The sequence below is a fragment of the Cnephaeus nilssonii genome (assembly GCF_951640355.1).
Source record: "Cnephaeus nilssonii genome assembly, chromosome: 11".
NCBI lineage: Eukaryota > Metazoa > Chordata > Mammalia > Chiroptera > Vespertilionidae > Cnephaeus > Cnephaeus nilssonii.
This window is the reverse complement of record NC_137082.1, coordinates 91239405-91267306: the sequence shown is the minus strand read 5'-3', so window position 1 is coordinate 91267306 and position 27902 is coordinate 91239405. Positions and strand designations below refer to the sequence as shown.

The window sequence follows — 27902 nt, the reverse complement described above, 5'->3', positions numbered from 1 at the left end:
TGAAAGGGAACTGGGCAAGCTTTCCATCACCAAGAAACACCCAGACTCTACATTTCTCCAGCAAATTCTGTGAACTATGGTAACGGCCCGCACGGTGGGGATTAGAGAAATGAGGCCAAGAAATTAAAAAGCTGAAGTTGACCTTTAAGAGCAAGATTAAGGAGAGCATTACAAAAAAGTATGAAGTTGGCTACAACAAACATTTGCTAGGTAGAACTTTAATTTACCTCCAGTTTGTAGGAAAACATGTCTACCATACAGAGAAAGGGCCACGTGTGGACTTGCTGGGAAGTTCCACCAGCTGCATTAGAGAATGGCTACCTTGTTTTGGAATACCAAAGTGCAGTCTCAGAACACACCTCTAAGAAGGCAAAGGGGAAATGGGGTTTTAAAACACTCCCTCCTTGAGACCCCCCACCCTGCCCAAGATTATCTTTGTACAGTTTTGTGATGAGGTTTCCCTTTTATTTTTTAAATCTTTATTGTTGCAAGTATTACATAGGTCCCCCTCCCCCCCCCATTAACCTCTTCCAGCCCACTCCTGCCCGCCCCCAAGGCCCTCACCACCCTGTTGTCCGTGTCCATGAGTGATGCATATATGCAGACAATCTCATTGGTTGATGTCTTCCCACCCACCCTCCCCTGCCGATTTTGTAATAACAGAAATTCATAGAATCCCTGAATTCTTGGTTTAAAGGATAAAAATATGCTTTGTACATAAGCCCTCTCATTTTATGCTACTTTGTTTTCCAATTTACCTAAATCACTGTCAGAGGGGATGAAGAGGCGATTTCCGTCACCTGAAAGGAAAACACGCAAGTCTGCTCGGTGCTTTGATTTCCCAGTACCAATGCACACACAGCGCCTGAATAAAAACATGCCTTCGAGCTCCCGGTTCCCAGGATTCCTCCTGCTCGGGGAACAAAGCCTTAACAGGTATGTCAGCGTGAGGACAGGGATGCAGGCCTGGCGGCTGGCGGAAATGCCTGCGCGTCTGACAATGGAATGCTGACGGGAGACCGGGGGCTCCAGCAGAGAGCCCCGTTACATCCGACCCGCCGGTCCCTTTCAAGCCCTGCCCAGCCTCGGCCAACACAGAGCCCCCCGAGCCCGCCGCTGCTCTGCCTGCTGGACACACAGCCCCAACCTGAGCGCCCAGCTCAGGGGGCCACGGCGTCGCTCTGTGAGCCCAGCTCCGCCTTTGGTTACTGCAAGATGCACATCTGTCTTGTTCTTTCAGCTAAAGCTTCCCTCTGTCGCCGGCTGGTGAGCAAGCTGGGAGGTAACACGCGGAGAAGTCTCCCAGCTCCCGCCAGAGAGGAAACACAGGCGGAGCGTCAGGAACAGGTGCCTGTGCCCGCAGCACGGGGCGCTCCGGACAAGGAAGATCGGAAGGGGCGGCTGCCCCGAGACCCTACACCGGGTCCGGACCCGAGAGGAAAGGGCAGAAGGAATGTCTGAGCGGACCTGGGAAAAGGCAAAACAGCGTGATGAAAGGAAAGCCCTCTTCGTCAAAGGGGAGACGCTGCGTGCCAACAAGCCTGAGAATAATTCTGCTGATGGGCAGAGACAGGCTTCTGGAAGAGCGTGTTTTCCCGCCGAGCTCTGCGGAAGGTCAACGCGCCAGGGAACTGCGGGGGGCGAGGGGGTTCAGGTAGGTCTTCCACGTGGAGGCAGCACTGCTTTTGGCAACAGCTTGTCAGATGTGTCCTCTTGTTCTTGACCCCCCCCCCCCACTTCAACAACCAACTCCCAGTTCATACCGCGTGCTGAGAGGTGTGGTGCCGCCCAAGGACCGTGTGGCACGTGAGAAAGCCCTAGAAACACGCCAGGACAATGCTGAGCCTTGTAGGATTCCGAGGTGAGAGCAGGAGGAACGCGAGAGGCCCAGGAGCAGGAGGAATAACAGAGCAGAAGAAAGAAGGCTGATGACCTGACCAAAACAAGCCAGCCATTGCTTAGCAGAGTTCATAGGGACGGAGTGGAAAACGCACCTATAAATTTGCTGGAAACTGATCATGGTCTCACTAATAGAAAGATGTGGAAGTCTGGTCAACCTTGAAGCTCTGAAAGGTCAGAGCCAACCACTCCCTATCTAATTGAGACAATGGTAACTAAGGCAACTTCCCCACCAAATAATCATGTAAATCCTTGCTGATAAGATAATCTGCCTGTTACTGGAATCACCTGCCTAAGGGCCATGGGTGTATCCCAAAGCTGAATAAAAGGGATGGCAAGGCCAAAGCAAGGCGGCAGTCCTCCCACTAGAGGTGGGCTCCCGCCTGGCCCCCATTTCCCAAATTAATACTTTTCTAGCCTCTTTCATCTGTGTGCAGCCTTCTCCAGAGCCGAACCCTGAACCCGAATCCTGAACCACGCGGGATGTGAAAGGGGTTCCCACATAAATTCAGTGTGGACACACTGCAGAGTAAACATGTCAAACTCAAAGGATAACACGGGCCAAATAAACGAGGCCTGTGGCCCGAGGGCCGCGAGTTTGACATGCTTGCTGTAGAGGATCTGCAAAAACTTGGAAGGCAGATGTTGAAGGGTTTGAGGCAAGGGCCTTGAAGGCAGTGTTCTGGGGTAAGTGGCCTAACAAAGGTACAGGATGAATTATCAATAAAGCCACCAAGACTGGCAGAGCACGGAGGGCCGTCGTGTTTGAGTCCAAACTAAGAATCTGAGCCAGAGGAATGGCAACAGGAACCTGCAAAGAAGGAAGATACATCCAAGGAGGTGGGAGGAAGGAGTGAGCAGAACGATGACTCATCAGATGTGAGGATGAGGCATGGCCAGGGAAGGAAAGTAAGGCGTCACGAAGGATTCTGCTGTCCTGCGTCTTATTGGCTGGTAGAAAGAGGAAGGGAAATGGGTGTTTGAAGGAGCAAATAGTTTTATGACAGACTACTTTGTAAAAGAAAGGGAGAGGGGGAGAGAGAGAGAAACATCAATGATGAGAGAGAATCACTGATCAGCTGCCTCCTGCGTGCCCCTTACTGGAGACTGAGCCCACAACCTGGGCATGTGCCCTGATTGGGAATCGAACCGGTGACCTCTTGGTTTCTGGGTCCATGCTCAGCCACTAAGCCACACACAGCTGGGCGGCAGACTACTTTTTTGCCACTGCTGATGAGTTCAGCATACGGAAACATGCATGGTGCATCTCCTGACCGCCCGACACTGGGCTGGGTGTGGACGATTCCTAAATTTCCTAACAGACCTTACCTGGAGTTGCTCCTAGTCTGAGGACAGAGACAGAAACACCAATCATTTGCCGAACGGAGGCTGCAGGAACGAGGTGAAGTCCTCAGGGGAGAAGCCATGTCTAACCCAGACTCTCCTGCGGAGATGATCTTGTTTGGCTGTCTTACCGACAGACAACATCTGAGACCCATCTCGTGCGCAGACAGCTCTCCCAAAAGATGGGAAACAGACACGGGTGTCAGCCCGCGTCTTCCTCTCCTCCTTGTTGAATTCATTAGTTTCTTTGCCCGTGGACCTTCGGAAACTTGTTTTGCTTTGCACCGTATTCTAACTGACACGTGCCTCTATCCAATGCAGAAGTTACAGAAAAACAATCCTGAAGCTCAAAGGCTGGTGCAAATTATCGCCAAGAAAATACCAGGGGTGTGCCGACTGAATGCAAAACACTTTCAGCTTCTGTAACTCCTGTGCAGACGCGGCACTTCCTTGCGAGCTTAGAAATCTGTGGAAGCAGGAACGATAACTGAGCAATGCACACCCCATATCTCTGGTGTCATGCACAGGGCCGTGGCCTCTGTGAGAGTCCTTCAGCTCTGGTCCCTGCTTAGTGCTCTGCCAGGCCGATGCCCTGGGCGTGCTGTCATTGGGGGACCCTCCGTGTCCCTCCTTGCACAGCCCCTGAGGGTGGTCTCCCATGAGCACGCAGACTCCACTCCCGGCCTCTAGCATGGGTCCACGTTTCTGACACACGACGCCCGGATGTCAGGAGTCTGGGGCCTGCCTGGCCCTGTCTGCCTGGCTGCCGCCCTCCAGGCCTCCTTCGGGTCCGCCCGGGATGGAGGCGGCTGGCTGAGACTCCAGTGACCGCACAGACAGGACCACGCCGCGTCCTTACAGCTCCCTCCGGGCCGCGTCGGCCGCCACTCACGTTGCCGTTTGGTAAATGCACCGATCACGGCTCGGGGAGGGGAAGCCACCGGCCCTGGGCCCCCCCAGCTGGGACCGACAGCACCCTGCCACTGCTAGGGCCCACATGAAGGGCATGTGTGGTGGGTGCCTAGCTCGCAGGGAGTCGATGGCGTGTGAGAAATACCTGCTTATGCTCCACCTGCACCCGCCCCGCTCCAGTGTGCCACGCACTCTTTCAGGCCAAGTTCCACTCACTACGAATGTGTAAGCATAACGTCCTCCACGTCTACTCGTTCTAGGGAGAAGCAATGCCCAAAAACGTAGTCTCGTGGGACCATGGCACAGATTTACAGTGACGCCCTAAACACCCACAAAGCAGAGTGAAGGCCCGTCAGCATGGATGGTTCCGGAAAGGGAGCGGACCAGACACCCCACCCTGAGCCAGCGCCTCCTTAGCCGGATCTGGTGACGCTTTATCACTGGCGACAGCGGAGGGGCATCGCAAACCACAGGAGCGAACCCCTTTGGGACTAACCGAGCCCCAGTAAGAGTTGAAAACCATTTTGGTTGTGGCCGTGGTCGGCAAACGGCGGCTCGCGAGCCACATGCGGCTCTTTGGCCCCTTGAGTGTGGCTCTTCCACAAAATACCACGGCCTGGGCGAGTCTATGTTGAAGAAGTGGCTTTAGAAGAAGTTTAACCCTTTGCACTCGCTTGCTTTTTTCTCAATTCCTTTATTCTACTCGGGATTTAATTTTTTAAATTCCCCAGATTTTACAAAGCGCGGCAGTAGAATAAAAAACTGGAGTTTCTTTTCATACAAACTTACTTATTTGGATTTTTTTAAAATATATTTTATTGATTTTTTACAGGGAGGAAGAGAGAAGAATAGAGAGTTAGAAACATCGATGAGAGAGAAACATCCATCAGCTGCCTCTTGCACACCCCCTACTGGGGATGTGCCCGCAACCAAGGTACATGCCCTTGACCGGAATCGAACCTGGGACCCTTGAGTCCGCAGGCCGACACTCTATCCACTGAGCCAAACCGGTTTCGGCTATTTGGATTTTTTTATATTTCAAATTATTGATACATTCAATACAATTCGACATACGAGCTGCTACCGATGCTAACCGTGTCGAGTCACACTCGACATCCGAGTGCAAAAGGTTAAGTTTAAAAATTTGGGCTCTCCAAAGAAATTTCAATCGTTGTGCTGTGGATATTTGGCTCTGTTGGCTCACGAGTTTGCCGACCACGGCGTTATGGGAACACTGACGAGGGTGCTGCGGAGGAAGAAGGAACTGTTGTCCGAGTTGGAGCCAATGACGCGCGAGGAAAGGTGACCGACATCTGTGCACAGGGCCTCGGAGCGAACATCCCAGCGAGCGCGGGGCACGCGGGGCCTCGCCGGCTGCTTAGTTCTATTGCTGAGATCCGGCTCGGCAGCCGAGGAACCATCTCAGCATGAATGTCTAACCCAGGTGACAACAGACCACCCGACGGCTCTACGGCCCTTTACGAGTGACAACCGCCTTCCCACGGGCAGAGGGCAGAGGATGGTTCTGAGCCGGCCGTACCCAAACACGAGCGAGGCCAGCCGGGCCGGGGCCACCGCGTCGGCCAAATAGGTAACTCACTCCCAAATGGTCAAGTTCTGAGATGAACGGATCAGGTTCATTTTCTCAGGCCAGCTCGCTGATAAAAAACTGTGTTCCCACAATCCACATGCAACACCGAAGCTCTCAGCTTTACCTCCCGTTAACGGAAGTGTCAGGAACAAAATTATCCACAAGTAGCCAAACTGGCAACCCCCTGAAAATGATCAGACGCAGAAAAACAGAGAAAACCTTACAGAGTGGAAGCTGAGCAGAGTCCAGCCGGGCTCTGATGTGGATCTCTGCAAACCTCACTACAGTGGTAAATATCGCCCCACTGGGTGTGACCAGATTAAATACAGAAAGCCAAGACAGGGAGCTCCAGGCCCCGCCCTGCAGACGCACAGCGAGGGACAGACCAACAACCCCAAGGACTCCGGTTCATTGTTCTCAGATCAAAAGGTCTTTGGTCCATTGATTCAGTGATTATGCCAGACACACAACATACACCATTTCCTGTATCCTAAGAGCAACTCTAAACGGTAGATGTTATTTTTGAGAAGGAGATAGAGTGCCAGGGTCAAGGTCACACAGTGGTGGCACTGGTGTTTGAACCTGGCTGTGGGATTCCAAAGCTTTGGGTCACGGGAGAGAAGTCGGTGGTGAGCACCAGTGGAGAGGGAAGACATGAGCCACAAATTAGTATCTTTATGAATGAAAGTAGCTTTCCCTTCGGAACCGCAACTAGATCGTACATTGATAACATAATACAATCCTTGTCATTTGTTCCACTCCCGAAACGATCCCTTTTAACTGGCTTGTGTATAAAAATTGGTTTTCCGCAGTGAAAAGCTGTCCATTCTACTTAACATAAGATATCCTTAGACACTGGGGATTCATAAGTATTTTTCACTTTTCTAAAAAAAAAAAAAATCAGAATGCAGTTAATGTCTCACTGGAGTCATACATCGTGTCCTATGAAGTGAGAACAATGGATTTCCACTGGATGCTTTCTACTTTAGTCAAAGCCTGACGCTGACCTCAGGCTCACCAGGCAATGGGGGGAAAATGGACAGTCAGCAGGAGCCTGCGTGTTTTCAATGGCTAAGTGTCCATGACAACAGGAAAAAATGCCCCAGCCGCCCCAGCAACCGTGCTAGCAGGCTCACAGGAATTCAGAGAGAATTAGCCCGAGACCCATCTACCGCTTTGCCCTATTTCAAACAGATGGCTCCTTCGGGGAGAATTACGAAGCATTACAAGGCCAGGGCCCGCCTCCCCGTTACGCGTTACTCTGTCCCTGTCTCTGAACTGAGCCGGTGCCTGTGCTACCTGCTACCTGTCTGGCACGTCACTACACGCCTACACTTCACACATTTTACTGTAATTCGCTAGAGGCTCGGTGCACGGAATCTGTGCATGGGTGCGGTCCCTAGGCCTGGCTTGTGATCAAAGCGGGAGCATCTGGCGTGGAAGGGCAGGTCCCAGCTGACCTCTGAGCCCTGGGCAGCACGTGGGCCCCTGGGCCTCAGAGCGCCCCCCTCCACCTGAGTCACCGGGCCCCCGCCCAGCTCCCTCAGTGCCTGGGAGCCGTGTGGCAGCCCCGCCCCCCGCCGCTGGTTGCCATCTGCGGGGCGATGGGTGGGGAGATCGGGCCCCATTCGTGCCTGCCTTGGCCTGGCACCGCCTGCTCACCCACTCCACCATCACGCCAGCCGCAGTCCCACTCTCATCGGGGCCCAATGGGGCCGGCAGCGTCTCCACTGCTGCCCGCTGCCATAGCCGCATCGCCAACGCCCGCCATGTTCCACGCCGCCCCCTGATGGTCAGCGCACGTCATAGTGAGTGGTCGAACTCCCAGTCAAGGGGACAATTTGCATATTAGGCTTTTATTATATAGGATAACCAGCTTATAAAGTTCCCATAATGGTAAGAATGAATGAAATTAAAAAAAATAAATTTATTTTCTAAAAATAAATGCACAGCCCTGACCGGTTTGGCTCAGTGGATAGAGCATCAGTCTGAGGACTGAAAGGTCCCGGGTTCGATTCCAGTCAGGGGCATGTACCTTGGTTGCGGGCACATCCCCAGTAGGGGGTGTGCAGGAGGCAGTTGATCAGTGTTTCTCTCTCATCAATGTTTCTAACTCTCTATCCCTCTTCCCTTCCTCTCTGTAAAAAAAAATCAGTAAAAATTTTAAAAAATAAATACACAAAAATATACCATTCCATCAAAATGTTTTCAATTATCTTAATAACATTACATTTGATTTTATCTACATATAATTTTCAGCTTCACTGAGGTACAAGTGACAAATAAAATGTTAAGCTATTAAAATGTACACTGTGATGATTTGGTATACAAGCACATTGTGAAATAATCCCCCCCATTAGTTCATTAACACCACTATCACCATATATATAGACAGATAGATAGATAGATGTAGATATATAGATATAGATATTATGTATATTTTATATATATATAAATATATACATATATAGATAGATAGATAGATAGATAGATAGATAGACATACACAAATACATATACTTTTGTGAGAACATTTAAGTTCTACCACCTTTATGAATTTCAGTTACACGATACAGTTATCAACTACAGTCACCGTGATACACAGGAAAGTCTCAGGCTTTATTCATCTTATAGCTGAAAGTTTTAATATAACTTATTGATGCAAGAAATTAACACCCAGAATTTATTTCCGCTTTATGGCGTTTCCCTTAAGTTGTGTTATGCCCTTCGCAGTAAGAACTGAGAAAGTGCAGGGCTCTAGAAGGGCTGGTAGATCTGAAAAACTAAACTGCTACCAAAGCACTTTTTAGTAATAATATATGTGCTTTCACATTTTATTATTAACATTTTTTTTACTATGTGTGTGAAGAAAACTTAAAATTTTAAACATTAGAACTGATTCCTCTTTACTCATAGGTAAGTTTTTCTGCATTTATTCGTTTGTTTGTTTGTTTGTTTTAAATCCTCACCCTAAGATATGCTTTTCATTGATTCTAGAGCGAGAGGAAGGGAGAGAAAGAAACATCGACTGGTTGCCTCCCGTATGTGACCCTACTAGGGATTGAACCCACAACCTGGGTATGTACCCTGACCGCGAATCAAACCCACAACCCTTTGATGCACGGATGACATTTCAACAAAATGAGCCACACTGGCCAGGGCCCTCCTCCGCTTTTATAGGACCCAGGAATAGATCCCTAGAATTACTGAAATCACGCTCCATTATTTTACCTTAAGCGTGTTCTAAGTGAGAGGTTCTTTGGTAACTCCATGATTAACCTACCTCAGAGGACACCTAAGGTGATCTGTTTGATCCTTAAATCCACTCTTTACAGGATGGTGTGATAGCTGGGGTATCATAGATGGTCTGACATCACACTCCCTGAGCACTTGGCACACTTAAACTTTTATAAATTCTCCTAGAGGCCTGGTGCATTAAATTCGTGCACGGATAAGGTCCCTAGGCCTGGCTGGCAATCAGGGCCGATCGGGGCCTTCTGGCTGCCGGCTGGGGCCTTCCTTTGTTCCGCGCCACCCCCTGGTGGTCAGTGCATGTCACAGCGAGCGATCGAACTCGCGAGGGGACACTTTGCATATTAGCCTTTTATACATATAGATCCCATGTTGAAAACAAGGAGACAATCACCTCACTGCAACATGTCTAATAAAATCATCCATTCATTCAACCATTACTTATAAGCACCTACCATGTGCCAGGCACTGTAGAGCCCGAGGGACACAGTAATTAACAAACAAAAATACACACACACACACACACACACACACACACAGAAACCGTGTCAGGAAAAGTAGGAAAGCACTTGCATTGATTAACCACGTTACTGCAGAAAATGCAGGTTTACAAGTCCAGTTTCCCCTTCCTCCTGTTTGAAGCCTGTGAAACGAGGACATTTCTGTCACTTCCCGAACAGGAGGAGAATCAGCACACACAGAGTCACTACAACCAGGGGCTTCTCGCAGGAAAGCAGTCCCGACAAGGAAGGGCGGCGCACCGAGCTCCTCCCGACGGGGGGGGCGGGGGGCCGGGGGGGGGGGGGCGGGTGGAGCATCTGAAAGCAGGCTGGATTTGGAGGCGCTGGCGGGGACTTCTGGTTTCTAAGGGCCCTTAAGTTCCTCAGCGGTGGATGCCACTGAGCTTCCATTCTATGGCACTGCACTTCACACTTGATGGCTATTCTTCCTGATAGAAATATCCCTCCAGGCCTATTCCTCTAATGATCATTAAAATATCATTCCATGTCAAGTGAACAAATAAAGATAAAAGAGATGGTTGCACACGAGGCCAGGAGGAGTGGGAGAAGCTGTGTTTACAAGGGAATGATCTGGGCTGACAGGCCCCCCCTACACCCACCCCCACCCCCACCCCCACCCCCCACCCCATGGCTGGACCACTCGTTTCTTTCTCAGCCTCTCGGACCTCTGAACGGAGACAGGAAACCACAGGGACCTGCCGACAGTGCTCATTTCCCGACGTTCCACCACGGACCCACTTCCTGGCTGTCGGCCTCTCCCTTCGCTTCTCTGAGATGTTTGCGGTATTCTCCTAATGGGGCACCCCTTTGGCTTACGTTCGTTCCTGGTACTCGCCTCCACAGAACATTCCGTCACGTCTCCTCCCGCTAGTCCGTGCCGCACGCTTCACGCAAAGCCCTTTCCTTTTCCTCTCATCATCCTGTTAAAACGTCCCATGTTCCCAACTGCCAGTGAGATAAAAGTCAAACCTACCCACAATCCACTGTTCACTTCATGGCACCCCAGGTCCTGGACACAGGCGTGGCCTGTTCCCACCTCATCTGTTCCCCATTCTTCCTAACTCACCGCCGAACATGCTCATGGAAAAGACGTGAACATGATTTCAGGGAGGTGTTTGCCCGAAACGCCAGTCCTGCCGATGATGAGATGTGGGAGCTTGTACAAATGCCCTTACCTCTCTAAGCCTCGGTTCCTCTTTAAGAAAGTGAAGATAAAAGTATCTTGTTACCAGAGTTATGTTCAAGACTTAAAAGGACTATACCTATAAAATCACCTGGCACAGGCTCTAGCACATAGAATGTCTTCAATAAAGGAGGCCTGTTTTTATTTCATTGTAACTTAAGTCTGGATCTCTAATCGGAAATCCTTGCCTCAGATGCAGAGTCACCGATTTAAGTGCCTACAGGACCTTTCCATGTGGAAAACCTCAAATTCAACCTGTCCCAAAGGAAGATCAACAACACCTGCCTTCCTCCTTCCTCCCACCTGGACTGTCCTACATCCTTAGACCTGAAGAATGGTACCACCATCCACCAGGCACCGGCCACCAGCGTGATCATCCGAGACCCCTCTCCCCACCCACTGCTCTCCTCGCCCTGCAGGCTTTACCTCCTCCACTTTTCTGGGACCCATCCTCGTTTCTCCCTGGCACCCAGATCCTCTGCACCTCTTTCCAGGACTACAGCTTCCTAGTGCCTTGGTTATGCTACCCAGTTTACCCTCCGGACAGAAATGGACACGTCCTTCTAAAACTCAAAGCTGCCCAGCAGGTGTGGCTCGGTGGGTGAGCGTCAAACCTATGAACCAGTAGGTCATGGTTCCATTCCAGGTCAGGGCACATGCCTGGGTTACAGGCTTGATCCCCAGTAGGGGGCGTGCAGGAGGCAGCCAATCAATGATTCTCATCACTGATGTTTCTATCCCTCTCTCCCTCTCCCTTTCTCTCTGAAATCAATTAAAACAAAACACAAAAACATATATATACCGGTATATATATATTTAAATGAGGAGGAAGCCTGCTGTGGTGAAGAGAGCAGAGGAGCCCTAAGATCTGGGTCCTCGTTTTAAAAAAATTAAAAATAAATAAAACTTGAAGCTGATCCAGTTTAAACCTACGAATCATCTCCACTGATTAGAGAATACGGATGTTCTCTCCGGCTGTTACACACGTCCCTGACGATGGGCCTTGGCCTACAGTCGGTCCTCTCATCACACCTGTTAGCGAGCGCCACTCCACTCACACCCACGTGCACACTCAGCAGCTCATCAGGCGCTGCCGACTGCCTCTGCCTTGTTCCTGTGGCATCTGAGTGGGACCCCCTTAATCCAGCCCCCCGGCAAGTGACCATGCAGCTCTCCGGGGTCACTTCCCTCATGAAAAACCTGGCAGAGAGAGCCACCCCCCCCACGTGTGCTCCAAGGACGGCCCTTAACACTCACTTCACTTCTAGCACCCATGCACGTGTGTAACACGCTGTGTACATATTTCCCCAGATGGAAGGGCACAGCTATGCCTGTTTCCGTTAGGGGCTCTGGTGCCCAGCTCAGGCCTGGCACATAACAAGCCCCAGTAAATGCTGGCCCAGTGAAAGAAGGCAACAGACAGTCGACGGAATTTAAATTTGAATTTCAAGACTGAAAAGCATAGCTCGGCGTATGTTTTGAAGTCGGCAGACATTCAGTGTCTCACAAGACCCACAACAGTACAGAATATGACATCCGTTCATAATGATTTCTACTAAGTAAGAGCGCCTTCCACCACAGCTATTCAGAACACCCCATTTAAGGCAATCAAGAATGGGGTAACGCCAACACGCTGTCCCAACGGGTCCAGCCAAGCATGTGTTGTGTGAGGTGGCTATTGCCCATTCAACAAATGGAGAGACTCAGATATGCCTTACAGTCTAACGTCAATACAGGGCATTATTAAGCAGCAATATCACAAAGATGTGATATTGTCGAGTAATCTGAGACCATCTCCTGCACTACAAGGACATTGCGGAAACTTTAATAAGTTTGCAGGTAACTCCCTTAATAGGGAATGGAACTTTTAGAAGAAACCCGGAAAAGATAAAAACTCACTGGGAGAATCTGTTTAATAGCTGATTAAAATAAATAATGCTTTCTTTAAAACACGTTGATAGCCATGCCATAGTAAAACATGAAGAATGTATGCAAAGATGTGATCAGAAACCAAAATAATAATTTTTGGCATAAAGCGATTCAGAGGGGAAGGCCTGTAAACATAACTCATAATTTAGAGGAAACCTGACATCGCTGAATCAAATTAACTTGTCAAATAAGACTGGGCACTGAGCAAGTGCTCTGCAGGTTACAGGATGCGTCTCAGACACCAGGGCTTCTGGGAAATATTGTCCTGGGCCAGAGGAAATTGATGGGATTTATCCATCCACCTTCAACCTGATCAGTTAAGAAGAAAAACCTGAAGAAAATGAGCGGCTGTTTCCATACACTTGCAGAAGTGCTACCCCTTCTCATGTTAACACCGCTTTTTAAAAACTTGTTTGGGCTTTCCAATGAACTTCCCTGAGAGCGAAAATCCCCAGGGTGCCTGTAGGATCGCTGTTGTTCAGTGGAGCCAGGAATTCCAGGGGTGCAGGGAGACATCTCTCCTTCTAGGGCAGCCTTCAGGCAGGCGCACAGTCCCACCTTTGCAGCATCCAACTGCGAATGTCAAGACTCACGCCTCACTGGACGGATGAGCTAGGAACCGGAGGATGACTCTAGTGGTTCCCAGAGGGTCCCCTTTTCCCTTCCCATCTCCCGCGGCCCTGTGATCTGCCCTGCCCCCTCCAGGCAGCTCCCAAATGAATGCCATGGCTTTCACAGGGGAGGGACTCCCAGCGGGAGGAGCAACCCAGTGACTTAAGGCACCCAGGGATTTAAATACCTGGGAGCTGGCTGGGAGCCCGGAAGCAGAGATGCTGATCAAGGCTGGATTTCCATCAGGGAACGCCTTGGGGCTCTGCAGCCCTGGCTGAGCACGAAGACGTGTCAAACTGGACTCTTCATTCTTCAGCTCCGGATGTCTTCGGACCAGAGGGTGAGGTCGGCCTGCCAAGCACTCGGCCAACAGACTGCGTATTGATGGCTACCCTCTTATTTGTATTAATTTTTTAAAAATCTTTGTTGTTGGAAGTATTACCTATGTCCCCCTTTCCCCCACTGACCCCTTCCAGCTGACCCCACCCGATGCCCCAGGCCTCACCACCCTATGGCCTGTGTCCACGGGTTATGCATATGTGTAGACAAGTTCTGGGGTTCTCTTCCACCCCCCCAACCCCCGCCTTCCCTGGCTACCCTTTTAAAACAGAGGAGACACTTGTGTTCAGAAGCCAGGCTAGATTAGTTCCTTAAGTATCAGGAACAAAAACAAACAAACAACTTTTCATCCAATTGTTCATGTTCTCATCGTAAAAGATTTTGACTGACTTAAAGAGGTCATCTACACTAATAAAAGAAAAAGATGCAAATTGACCGTATCTTTGTGACGCCCACCAGCCAATCAGAAGTGAGTATGCAAATTAACCCAACAAATATGGTGGGTTAATTTGCATACACAGGCGCCAAGCGGCCGGAAGCAGAGCGGGATGCTTGCATTGTTGACATGGCGACGACGCAGGAGTTCTGCACCGCCCCAGCAGCTCCGGGCCTCTGGGCAGCGTGAGAAGGTGGCAAGGCGGCTCCGGCCGGAGCAAAGGCGGTGCCAGCAGCCAGGGGAAGGAAGGCCCATTCTTGCACGAATCTTCATGCATCGGGCCTCTAGTTTCCATACAAAGACTGAAGTCTTGGTAAGTTTGAATGGCGATATAGTTTTACCTTTATTTAGTGTTTAATGCTCAAAAGTAAAGATAAAAGGGGAGCAGAGCGGAAGTAAAATCCCCCATCACATTTTCGCATCGCCTGTCTGCTTGTCCCTTGGAACACGGGCCGAGATGTGATGATGTTAACGGTGCATATGGAAACACCCCTGCAGCCATGCAGCTCACACAGGGTAAATGACGGCGCTGGTCGTTATAATGAATAACTGCATGTGCTGTGTGATGGGGACCAACGCCCCAGAGCATGCACAGTGGGTACCTAGAGAGCGACGCTGAGCTTTCGGCACTTCTTCCAGACCACAGCGCGACACGCGACTGTGTCCCAGGCTGCGTGGAGTGTTCCAGTAACTGACGCAGAAGCACCACCACCATGACGTGAATCTGAATGTAAGCAAAGGGTGCTGAGGCCCAGCTAATGCAGCAACCTCTGCAGCAAAGATGACAAGCTCTCAGACCACGTTAAAACAGACATGGCCAAGCATGAAGCAGCAGCCTGCTACCAAACACGGGTTAGCTTTTCACCATGGCAGCTGACACAGCGCTCCCCTCCCATTTCTGTATGGAAAAGGAAGGAGGAAGGGAGGGAGGGAGGGAGGGAGGGAGGGAGGGAGGAAAAGACAACAGTATCTGCATGCAAGCAGGAGGACAAACGTTGCCTGTCTACTTGCTGGTCTCCAGCATGGATCTCCAGTAGCCACAAACTCCTTTCTAAAAAATATATATTTTTATTGATTTCAGAGAGGAAGGGAGAGGAAGAGAGAGATAGAAGCATCAATGATGAAAGAGAATCATTGATTGGCTGCCTCCTGCACGCTCCACACTGGGGATCAAGCCTGTAACCCAGGCCTGTGCCCTGTCAGGGAATCGAACCCTGACCTCCTGGTTCCTAGGTCGATGCTCAACCACTGAGCCACGCCGGCCGGGTCCCCAGCTCCATTTTAGACCCTATTTCTTTCCCTGGGCCCATCTGATACTCCTGCTCATTGCACATTCGGAGGAAGACACAGTCATATTTTTAAATTCTGGTCGTGTCCCATCTCCTACAGGAACGTTTCCCACCAGAGGGCTTCTGTGGAGGGAATCTGGGATCCTGTGGAGGGAGAAGGAAAACTTGAAAAAAATAAGCACTTGAAAGTGACGAGTGGCTACTCCAACCAGCCACGTGACTGCTGTCGCGAAGCCTGCCCGGTGCTGAGTACACAGGCCCGCCACGGCACGCGGCCCCCGCACCAAAACCACAGCCCGGTGGCTCCCAGCTCCGTCCTGGCACCTGCCACAGGCCACACGCGCTCGAAACTGCCCTGCGAGACAGCAACTCCACGCAGACACGACGTGACCAGGCGGATGCGCTCCGTGGGGGCGCTGAAGGCGGAGTGAGGTCGGATAAAGCCGGTTGATGAAACCAGCAGAACACCCTCCCTGGACTGGGTTACCAACGCTACCGAGAAGCCCGCCGGGCTTTCGCATGTGTACCCATCTGTCCCCGGCGGGGGACTGCCCTGCACTGACCCCGAGGAGCCGCATGAGCCTCTGGACTAACTCACCACTGAACAGCAGCCATGATGAGGCCACATGCATGTTCAATGTCAAACAGCAAACAAGCAGCCCGGCCAGCATGGCTCAGTGTTGGAGCATCGACCTATGAACCAGGAGGTCAGGGTTCGATTCCCATCAGGGCACAGGCCTAGGTTGCGGGCTCGATTGATCCCCAGTGTGGGGCATGCAGAAGGCATCATTGATGTTTCTCTCTCTCTCTCCCTCTCCCTTTCTCTCTGAAATCAATAAAAATACATTAAAAAAACAAAACAAAATAAAAAACAGAAAATAAGCAACCACAACAAAGCACTTTCCCGGCCACATCCTGCGGCGGTGGTTACTGCTGTGAGAGATCCTCACTATCATTTAACCGGGATGCAATTAATAGTCATCACGACGAGAGTCCTTTTAATGGTCTGAGTTATTGCACAGCAAGACTTCGCTGGCCTGCCGAAACCGGTTTGGCTCAGTGGATAGAGTGTCAGCCTGCGGACTCAAAGGTCCTGGGTTCGATTCTGGTCAAGGGCATGTACCTTGTTTGCAGGCACATCCCCGGTGAGGGGTGTGCAGGAGGCAGCTGATCGATGTTTCTCTCTCATCGATGTTTCTAACTCTCTATCCCTCTCCCTTCCTCTCTGTGAAAAATCAATAAAAAATATAAAAAATAAATAAAAAATAAAAATATAAAAGACTTCGCTGGCCTCTCCCTCCGCCCGTGGGCAGACTACACGTCCCCAGCCATCGATGTGGGACTGGGAAACGCGGCTTGCTTTGGCCCCGGGTACGGGTAGACGTGACCCAAACAAATGCTTGCAACGTGCTGGCCTTCTTGGAGGGTGCCCTCCCAGTGGAAGGAATGGGTGCCCACCGAGGGAAAGGGGGCGGGGCAACGCGGGCCAGACCTACGCTCCGCCTGCAGATTGTCTCCCAGGGCAGCGCTGCCCAGCCCCCAGGGCAGGAGCAGGAAGGATGAGCTCAGGAGGGGCTTACGACACAGCATGACCTTGGAAACAGCGAACTGAGGTCATCTTCGTAACGACATGGTTAGTGTATGACCGTAAGTAGTGCGGTGAGAGGCACGCACATGTTACACAAGTGGCAGAGGGTAACATGACAACACGGGTTTCATTACTGCCCGTGGGAGGCAACAGAGTTACAAGCGGGTGCAAAACTGGGCCTTCTTCATCTTACCCCCACCAAGCGCCATGCACCCACGTGACGAGCTGCTCCCGGTCAGTGAATACTCCCCTCAGCATCTCAGGCCCTCAAGGGCCGCTTCCTATTCCTTCGATTCTAACAACATTTCCCTTCCTGTGACTTCATCCCCCTCCCTGATGAGCAGATCCAGACTCAGCCAGGGAAAGCAGCTCAGGCCTGAGCTAACAGGCTGCAGCCCGGTTTCAGGTAGGGGCTTCCTTAGTACTCACCCTATTTCACCAGCCTCCCCCCCCCTCCTTAAAAACGGCTCAGGACGGAACAAGCCAACCCCACAGGGGAGACAGAATGTCTTTCTCATGTTTGTTGCTCTGCGGGGACTCATCTGCTGCGGAAACAGCTCCCCGTCCCCACCCCAGATGGTCCCCTCGACGGGGAGCGGCCCTGGGGACGCGAGCTCTCCTCTCCCACGGGGGGCCCGGCCCGGATGGCGAGGGGCGCAGAGGGTCCGCTCCGGAGGATGCTCACAACCAGTTCCTCCTCCTCATCCGTGAGCACCTCGTCCATTCGCTCGGTCTTGAAAGGGACCGTACAAAGGAAAAACCAGAAGTTAAAAAAAATACCCCTAACCAGGTGTGTTTCCTAATTAACACTGAAAACACTAACTCCTCTCAAACCATTTCCTTTCCCAATTCTCACTCTTAAGCATGTTATTCTAAAAGTGGACAACTATGAGTATTTTTCTATAAATGCTTTTCTTTAATTTTTTTTAAAATTTTATTTCAGAGAGGAAGAGAGAGGGAGAGAGAGAGAAGCAGCAATGATGAGAGAGACTCACTGGTAGGACCCCACATTGGGGCTTGAAGCCTGCAACCCGGGCCTGTGCCCTGACCGGGACTCGAACCGTGACCTCCTGGTTCATAGACTGATGCTCAAACACTGAGCCACACCGGCCGGGCTATAAATGCTTTTGTTGAAGTAGCTCTTCAGAGACAGTGAGCAGCGATGACGCCCTGTGAGCATTATGCCGCGATCAGCATTCTGTTAGGCATCTAGTCTTGTTCAGACTCCCAATGCAGCGGGGTGGGCAGGCTACCTCTTCACAGCGGGGGAACTGACGTGCAGCTCCCTGAGGGCAGAGATCTTCCAGAACGTAAGCGGTGGGAGGCGTGGGGATCATGGGTCATAGTAACAACGGCCTTGGGAAGACACCAACAGCTCTAAAAATAACCCTGCATACTTCATAGCGTGCTGCTGTCAGTCACATGGAGCTGGCCACTCAGAACGTCAGCGCAGCCTCCGACATGCAGCGCACAGAGTAAGGGGTTTGCACGAGAGGACAGACCCTATGTCCGAACCCTTCTCCTGCCTGCCAGGAGCGCATGGCTTCTAAAACTTAGGATAGGTAGTGCCAGACATTCTTAATAAGCCAACGAATGTAACCCTCAGCTGCAAAGAACCACACGGAAACACACTCCCTAAACTGCAGAGCTGGCCTGCTCCTGACACGAGTCTCCCTCCGTTTCCCAGCACGCATGCTGTGAGCGCTGTCAGACGCTCCCGGTCTACAGAACAGCAAACTATGAATCAACGGCCAGAACGTGGTCAATACTTAGTTATGTTTCTATGACATCACTATGTAACCACATTTCTATGACATCACTATGTAACCACATTTCTATGACATCACTATGTAACCACATTTTCTGACATCACTATGTAACCATATTTTCTATGACATCACTGTGACCACATTTTCTATGGCATCACTATGTAACCACATTTTCTGACATCACTGTGACCACATTTTCTATGGCATCACTATGTAACCACATTTTCTGACATCACTGTGACCACATTTTCTATGGCATCACTATGTAACCACATTTTCTATGACATCACTATGCGACCACATTTTCTATGACATCACTGTGACCACATTTTCTATGACATCACTATGCGACCAAATGACATCACTATGTAACCACATTTTCTATGACATCACTATGTGATCCCATTTTCTATGACATCACTGTGACCACATTTTCTATGACATCACTATGTGACCACATTTCTATGACATCAGTATGTGACCACATTTTCGATGACATCACTATGTGACCCCATTTTCTACATCACTATGTAACATTTTCTATGACATCACTATGTAACATTTTCTATGACATCACTATGTAAACACGTTTTCTATGACATCACTATGCAACCACATTTTCTATGACATCACTACGCGACCACATTTTCTATGACATCACTATGTAACCACATTTTCTATGACATCACTATGTAACCACATTTTCTATGACATCACTATGTAACAATACTTATGTCATGGCATCAATTTTTACTGAGGGGTAACTGCAAACAAGAATAATACAATAAACTCACACGGATCATCCAGATAGGACAATTATCAGAACTTGCTACATGCATTTCACCTGCCCCTTTTGTTGTCGCTGCTTAGGTATTTTAAAGAAAAGCCCTGATCACACTGGTATACTGCATATTCTTAGAGAATCACAACACCGTTATATCCTAACCCAATTAATGGTAACCATTTGCATCATGGGATAAGTAGTCTATCAAGTTCAAAGCAAGCTTGCTTTCCCACATAATATCTTTGACAAGGATCATTACTCTTATTCCTCAGCACTACAATACTTTTCCAAAAAGGAAAAATAAAGAAATGGTAAAGTAATTAGAAGAGTCATAATTTCCATTTTCAATTTATTACACATGGAACGTAATTCGTATAAGAGATATAAAAAGAGAAGACATGCTATCAATATCTGTATCAAACTTGTAATTAAACAGATAAAGGAAGAGAAATCATTATTTGAATTTTAGTTTATATTTAGGTATAACAATAGCAAATGAAAATTAAAATTAATTTTCTCAGAGTTCATTGTCATTGAAAAACAAAGAGAAGTGAACTGAAACACCTCCTTTCTCAAGTTAAACAAAAAGCTAACATCATATTTAACTGTTTGCTTCTCTACAAGGTCTTACCTTACACTTCTTTGGAAAGGTAGAGAAATTTCAAAGTTTGCAGGAAGTGTTTTGCAGTTATTAAATAATGCTCTAATTTCAGTGTTGCTAGTGCATCGAGAGAGAGAGAGAGAGAGAGAGAGAGAGAGAGAGAGAGAGAGAGAAGCCGGCAGTGCGGGAGGGCTGACTGCGAGGACGAGCCAGGACAGAGTGGCCAGGTTTCACTGGGGCTTCCGCTCGCTCAACATCAAGAAAAGTTCATTGAAACTAGCTGACTGCTTTTTTGAAGTTTAAAAAAATGAACCTCTCATCTTTAGATCAACAAAAATCTATCTTCTGTGCTGTACGGGCTGAATTTGGTCACCCTCCGAGTCATACGCTGAAACTCTCACGCTCAGTGCCTTGGAACATGACGGCTTACAAGGCCTTGACAGAGGTGATGAGGTGAGTGAGGTCGCAGGAGGCCGCCCAGCCGTGTGCCCCGGGTCTTCATGAGCAGAAGAAACCTGGACACAGACAGACACGCACACAGGAAAGACCACGGGAGGCACAGCCAGAAGGGGGCCATCTGCAAGCCACGGAGAGAGGCCTCTGGGAAACCAAACCTGCCAGCACCTTGACCTTGGCCTTCCAGGCTCGGGAACTGGGAAAGTTAAGTTTCTGTTGCCTAAGCCTCCCGCTCTATGACATTCTGTTAGGACAGACGCAGCAAACTAATACATTCTTAATGCTGAAAACGCTAAAATCAGTCCCTGACTTCATTCATAATGAGGCAAACTAATGTGGCCTTCATTTTTCAATGCCATGTATTAAATCAGTAAACAAGTTTCTCTAAGACATCTACAAATACGTATGTATGTGTGTGTGTGTGTATATATATATATTAGAGGCACACACACACTGAGTAGCCAGATTATTATGATCTCTGAACGTATAATAATCTGGCCACTGTGTGTGTGTGTTTGTGGTCCGGCCAGCCTGGTCAGGGGGAGGGGACATGGGCAGTTGGCTGGCCTGCCTGCTGGTTGAACTCCTGGTCGAGGGGACAATTTGCATATTAGCCTTTTATTATATAGGATTATTATATAGGATACACACTGAGTGGCCAGAATATTATGTGTTCAGAGATCATAATAATCTGGCCACTCAGTGTATATACATATATACACACACACACACACATATAGATATATCCTATATAATCCTATATAATAAAGAGCTAATATGCTAATTAGACCGAACAGCAGAAAGACTGTCCGGACGACCTTCCGGACGAAGCTGGGGCTGTGAGGGCCGAGCCCCTTGCATGAATTTCGTGCATCGGGCCTCTAGTATAATATAAACCTGCCCACACACATCCTCATTGGTTAGAATCAGATTCCAGCAAGATTAGTGGAAAGGTCTCCTTTAATGTGTAGGTCCTCCATCCCTTTTCCTTCCAGTGTTTTTGCTGCCGTTGAGGAAAGCTGATCATTTGTGCTACGGCATTCCCCACAATCTGGATTTTGCTGATGGCGGTTCTCTAACGTCATGCAGCTCAATCCTCTGTCCTCTGTATTTCTTAGACGCTGGCAGATCTGGGCTTATTGCTTCTTGAGGGGAGAGGAAATCCCAGTCACAGATGCTGCTGCATATTCCTATCAGGAGGACAAGATCTTCCCTTTGGTCACTGGTGAGATCACTGCCGAGATCCACCATTTCAGTGAGATGCTAGACGGTAGTGACCGATTTCTATTACTCCTTCTTTGTTTATTAGCTGCAGTACTTCTATAGAAAGAAACTTACTCTCATCATCTCATTATACACTGGGTTAATGGGAAGTTGAGTCATTATATAAAAAAATAGAGAAATCCCTTGTTACCCTTTATTCAACAACTAGAAGTCGGGTGTGAGGCGGGTCCCTCAGCCCGGCCTGCACCCTCTCACAGTCCAGGACCCCTTGGGGGATGTCCACCTGAGCGCAGCTTCAACGCTTCCTGCGTTGAGCATCTGCACCCTGGTGGACAGTGTGTATCATAGCGATCGTTGTTCCATTATCTGGTTGATTTGCATGTTAGGGTTTTATTATATAGGATTTTCAAAGCAATGACCAAATGGGTTAGTTTCCTTTCTCCCGCTGCAGTTGTTAACCTTAGGAATGGCCCAGCTTGGGAAGACGTTGGTAAGAGGAACGACTGTTGATAGAGATGGGAGTGTGTGGAAGACACCATGACATCCTCAGACACGGCAGCAGACGATTCTCCATGGAGCTCGGGTCCCTGGGGGAACCTCAGCGTGGACCCAGCGGTGCTCCTTGCTACTAGATGGAAATTATTTCCAGGCAGTTCAAACAAGAAATATAAGAAATCCGTATTTTTAAAACAAATTCATGTTGATACTTCTCATTTGAATTTAGGATGTTGAGAGACTTTTTTCTCAACTACACTGATCTTACAACTCTACCTTCTTCCTCCCAATCAAAGCCCTGGCTACCCACTTGCTCTATCCCGTGACACACAATCCTTTCCAAAACTACCACCACTGCCAAGCGAGAACGTGAGGAAGTGTCAAACTTCTTTCGCCTCTATTTCCAGATCTCAGAGCAGATGGCACTGAGGATTCACAGTCCAATGTCTGTCTTCAGATCCCGTGAAATGATTCTTCCCTGTGTGACGGGTACACCAGCAACTAGACAGACAATGAGGCTTATTTATTTCACCTTGAGTGGTTTGCCTTCATTTTGCTCCTCTTATTTTTTAGTTATCTAAAATATGAACACGTTTTTAGAGTCACATCCCTAAAACACCCCCTTAAGTAAACGGGAGCCCGTATTTCACTCCACTTCCCTCTGCTGTGCTGGCGTCCCTTACATGGTCCCCAAGCGCTCTCTCCATAGCAATGTCTCGGCTCACACCCCTTCCTTTTCACAGCTGCCAGGTGCTGGCTTCTTCAGATGGATCGACTACAATCCATCCACCCAGTCCCCACGCATCGTCATCTGGCTTGTTCCTGTGTTTAAATGTTACCAACGACTTAACATGGAACAGCCTTGTCTTTTGAGATCAACTTCTGAGATAATATGTTTCTAGCCATTTACCTACTGCCTTTTAAAATTTAAAAAGTGGCTAAAATGATGTCCAAAGAACAAGAATATCATGCAGTGGGACAGATTACTGGCCACCGCCCATGCACTTGTGTACTAAGCGAAAGGATCTACCAACTCTTCTAGCAGAAAATACCCAACTGAACTACCTGACCGCCATTTCTGATCCAGCAGCGTCAACTGGAGTCAACGAGAGAACCTCAGCGTCGTGGATTTTTATAAGCTACTGTGGGTGAAAACCGTTACATTCCTAAGCTTGCTTTTAATTATGACTATTTTTAAAACAGCTCCTTACCCTGTAAAACAAGCCCTCTACATCGGGCGCCTGAGCTCGTAATGTCAATATCCACCACGTTCACAGGAGACCAGGCAGCTGCAGACATGAAAACTTTCCAAAGTTCAGTGGTGTAGCATTTACACAATGGTATGAAACATCACAGGTTGTTAAATGCAGTTTCATAATAGCCCTCCAGGCTCCCGATTGTTAAAACTATAATGCATTCTTTAGAAAGCAGTAATTTAAAAATCAGCTACTTACATGTTACATGTAAGTAGCAGTGTCTGGCCCTCTTAAGTCTTTTTATGATGATTTAAAAAAAAAAAAAAGCACAAAGCTTTGTAAGATTATATTTATTTCATCAAAAAGTTTTGAACAAAAACCGCACCCCAAATTTATTTTAGGGCAACAGCAGTTATTTATACTACTTTTCTTGTACTTTCCATCTCAGCCATTTTATTAGACGTGTCATGTCTATAAGCGTCACTATTTGGTGTGCGTTGTGTTTTTAAAGGTGGGTAAGGGAGTCAACAACCATCCACTGAGCAGACAGTGCGCTGACGAGGGGCAGACGGACACCCCACTGTTGGAGGGGACGGAGGAGCAGAGAGAAATGAGGCATTCCAGCAAGTTCCTTACGGTGGCACCCCCACGGCCAGAGCGGGGCTGTCTCCCACTGTCTTGCGCACTAAGACGTCACTAACGCATCCTCACAGGAACCTTCCACGGGGCCCCTTCCTCGGCTAAATGGGAACTAACTGGGCAGGAGGCTGGCGTCGGGAGGCCTGCGTGCTGCCTGAGCCCAGGGATGGCCCGCTGCGGGGTGTCTGCGGAGACACACTCACACCGGGACGGGTCTGACAGCCTGGCTGTGCGCATGTCAGACTGCACAGCCTCGATGCCGCAGGTCCCTGGGAGTGGCAGACGACAGGGACCTCTTCCATGCTTCACCAACATCATCACCAGCCTTTCCACACCTTCTTCCTGAAGGGGCTCACATTATCGCTGTGCCCATCGACGGTCCACAACCTTCCGAAATCACGACGGGCGCAGCGTGCTGCATGGAACCGGCCCCACTTATTCTGTCATTAAGATCGACTCAGGCAAAGGCAAAGCCACAGGGTAGTTATCGCCTGCCGGAGAGGCGTTAACAGCCGACACAGGTTAACATATATGCCGCCCTTCATTTGCTTCTCCAGACGTGTCTAGATGAGAAACATCTGGAAATCTCTTAAAGCTGTGAATTCCTCAGAGTGGGGGTAGGGGAGAGGGGAGATTTTTCTCTCTTCTCTCTCAAAAGGAACCCCGACTCTAAATATGGCATTTGTAGGGAAGGGATCCCTGAAAATCAGGACAGTGTTCCCCACCCGTGTCTTCCACGGGCTCCCTCTTCATTTTGCTATGAAGCACCATCAGAGGATATGCGGACATACCAGAGTGTGGTGCAAAAGGAAACAGAAAGGTGCCAAAATTAGATAGATAGATAGACAGACAGACAGACAGATGATACATACATACATAGATGATAGATAGATAGATAGATAGATAGACAGATGATACATACATATATAGATGATAGATAGACAGACAGATGATACATACATACATAGATGATAGATATATAATAGATGATAGATAGATGATACATACATACATAGATGATAGATAGAAAGATGATAGATAATACATACATACATACATACATAGATGATAGATAGACAGATGGAAAGTTGATAGATAGAGGATGGATGGATAGATAGATAGATAGATGACAGATAGATGGATGATGAGAAAATGGATAGACTGAAATAGAGAAAGGGATGAATATAGCCAGCCACCTCCCTCCGTTTCCAGGTGATGTGAAGGAAAGGAAAAAGCAAATGAATGTGGTGTCCAAACCAGAAGTATTCAGAAACCTAAAGCCCCACTTCCCAACAGTGGAAAATATAAAGCGAACACATTCTCAAAATGAGGAAATACATCACACAAATCACAGAGCCTGGAGGGGTTCGGTGTCTCTCTTCCGAGATCTCTTCACGCTATTTCCCTGCCTTCCCCTCCCCACCCCCAGGACTCTCTGAAACAACTCCCACCTAACCTGCCCCTCGGGCCCGAGAGCGAGGGGCTTTGCACGTTTCGCTTCCTCAGCTCCATGGCAAGCCGACCTGTCCGCTCCCCACTCCCTCAGCTTGTCTTGTCCAAGAACCATGCACTTTCAGGTCCCTTCCTCCCCGGCAGCTGGCCGAGAGCGTCACACATGACCTTGTACCCCAGTCCAAATGCTGCGCTCAGTGGATGCTACAAACTGAAAGGAACAGTGGCCGTTCCAGTTTGTAGCACTTCAACACCGAGATCCCTCTTAGACAGCGAACTCTGGGGAGGGAGCCGAGCCAGAAACTCCACGTCAGCCAGGAGTTTATCTCCTGTTGACACTTCACTGTTCAGGGAGGTGACGAGATCAAGCCAAGATCTAAGCCTGGATCCTGACTCTCTCAGGCTTCCCAACTGAGGATCTACACAACGTAACACCCACGATTCAGGGTGCAGGTTGATTAAGGTGTCCCCACACAACGCTTCAATGACAGAAGAGGGCGTACTACAAGGCACCTGGGTTATATGTTAAGAAGAGCCCATTCCGGAGCAAACGCAACAGAGGGATCTGTCCAGAGGACTGCTATTTTCAACCATAAATGCGTCCGTCTCCTAATATGGAAGCGGGGTTCCTGTGCCGCATTCTCAGACACTGGCTCAAGGGCTAAGAATGCCGGCTCCGCTGATAACTCAGTCATCGCCAACCTCCGGGAAATCCATGGTCACTTGCTACAGAATTGGTTCTTTGTTTTCCCAGGGCGCTGACATGGTAAGAAACACTGCATCGACCTCTTTTTCCCTCGTCCGTTGTCGTCATCACCATCATCACCATCAGCACAGCATCATCATCAGCACCACCACCACCACCACCACCACCACCACCTCCACTACCACCATCCTGCCCAATTCTCCGAATAAATTCTGCAGAAGACCCTAAGCAAGGCTGGCTTAGAGAGACCCCAGCAGCCCCCTGGGTAAGGAGGTGATTAACGCCTCGCATCTATTCCTCGCAGCAACGCAAGACTTAAATGCGAGGGTCTGAAGAAGATCACAAAATTACACCTCAGTCTCCTGAGGCTCCGACAGTTATTCGCTGAGATGTGTGCCCATCTGAGGAAAAGGCATTCCCGGCTCTCCGGCTACAGAGGGGGAGGTGATAAAGCGGTGGCTACAGCCCCCCCCCCCCCCAATTTGCTCATCCAATATCGGAGAGCTTGCCATGTTTCAGGATCTGCATGCCCAGGGATGCCACAACTCTCTCTGTTAACGACCATTTGCAAAGTACTTCATTGCTGCCTTTAACATCATTATTTTTAAATTCAAAGTATGCGTCTGAAAACTATAGCTCAACGGGATTGAACTGGACGGCATAGACCAGCTGCACAGAAAAAAAGCAAAGACGTAGCCACAGCAGACAGATTACTCAACACAAAGGCATTTTATCTTCAAACCCGATGACCTACAAGCTTCCCAAGGGCAGATATTCCATCTAGAGGACGCCACCCTTGTACTGCTGAGGCAGCTCTGGGCTTCCTGGGGGCGTTGTGGGTTTGAAGGCTGCCACCTTGCGAGCAGGATTCGAACAAAGGCTCCTTGTTTAACCACACCAACCGCTCTCAGGACAAGCGCCGAGCGCGACCATGGAATTGTATCGACAGCCCCTTCCGCCGAGGGGACCCTCACTTTTCAAAGGCAAAGCTCCTTTTCCTGCCGATGGCAGACAGACAAGTGTGCACCTAACACGGTTTTACCAATGCTCTTTCCGTTTGGGCGCCACTGCAAAGCTGGTCCTACCCGCCCATTTGAATAACTGTTTATATTATGGTCACACTGTGCCTGGATTAGACAAAGGATCAGTTTTACCATCGAACCGCATGGAAAAAACGTCGATCCTTAAGTCACAAAAATGTTGACTGTCGGAATCTGAAATTCACAATCTGAGCACTTTCAGCTTTCAGAAGAAGGCGCGATGCTTGCAGCATTAATATATATGCTCCTCCAATGTAAAAGCACTAGCAAATCCCATAAGATTAAAAAGCCCAAAATGTCTCAAGTAACACTTGGAGTAAAAGTCCTAAAATAAGGGCATTACAGAAATTTAGTTCTCTACTTGGATATTTCTCCTCATAAACCAACCCTATAAACACTGTAGGGGAAAGCAAACTCTGCAAATGTACTAACAAATACATTGCATGGATGTATATGTTTCCGGGTCATGGTAATAACCAAACATTTATTTTTAACAATTCACAGATTCAGAGAGCCAATAATTGCATACACATATTGGTTATACAATGTGTATTTTCGTGTTTTGGTTTGTTTTTTATTTCTAATGACACTAATTTCTGACCCCTTTATTAAGATACTAGAGGCCTGGTGCACGAAATTCGTGCAA

The 27902-nt window shown here is 48.9% G+C and overlaps 1 protein-coding gene across 2 annotated transcripts in view; it reads right to left on the bottom strand.

The window, feature by feature from the left end:
• CDH2 (cadherin 2) overlaps positions 1 to 27902 on the bottom strand; it is a 204567-nt gene that overhangs the window by 74024 nt on the left and 102641 nt on the right. The window contains exon 1 of one of the 2 annotated variants that reach the window (XM_079784016.1): positions 801 to 894. The exons of the other annotated variant lie outside the window; for it this stretch is intronic. Coding sequence (XP_079640142.1) covers positions 801 to 879 — 79 coding nt within the window. The 5' untranslated portion in view covers positions 880 to 894. Of the gene's footprint in view, positions 1 to 800; positions 895 to 27902 lie in introns of those variants that run through there. 2 annotated transcript variants of the gene reach the window in all.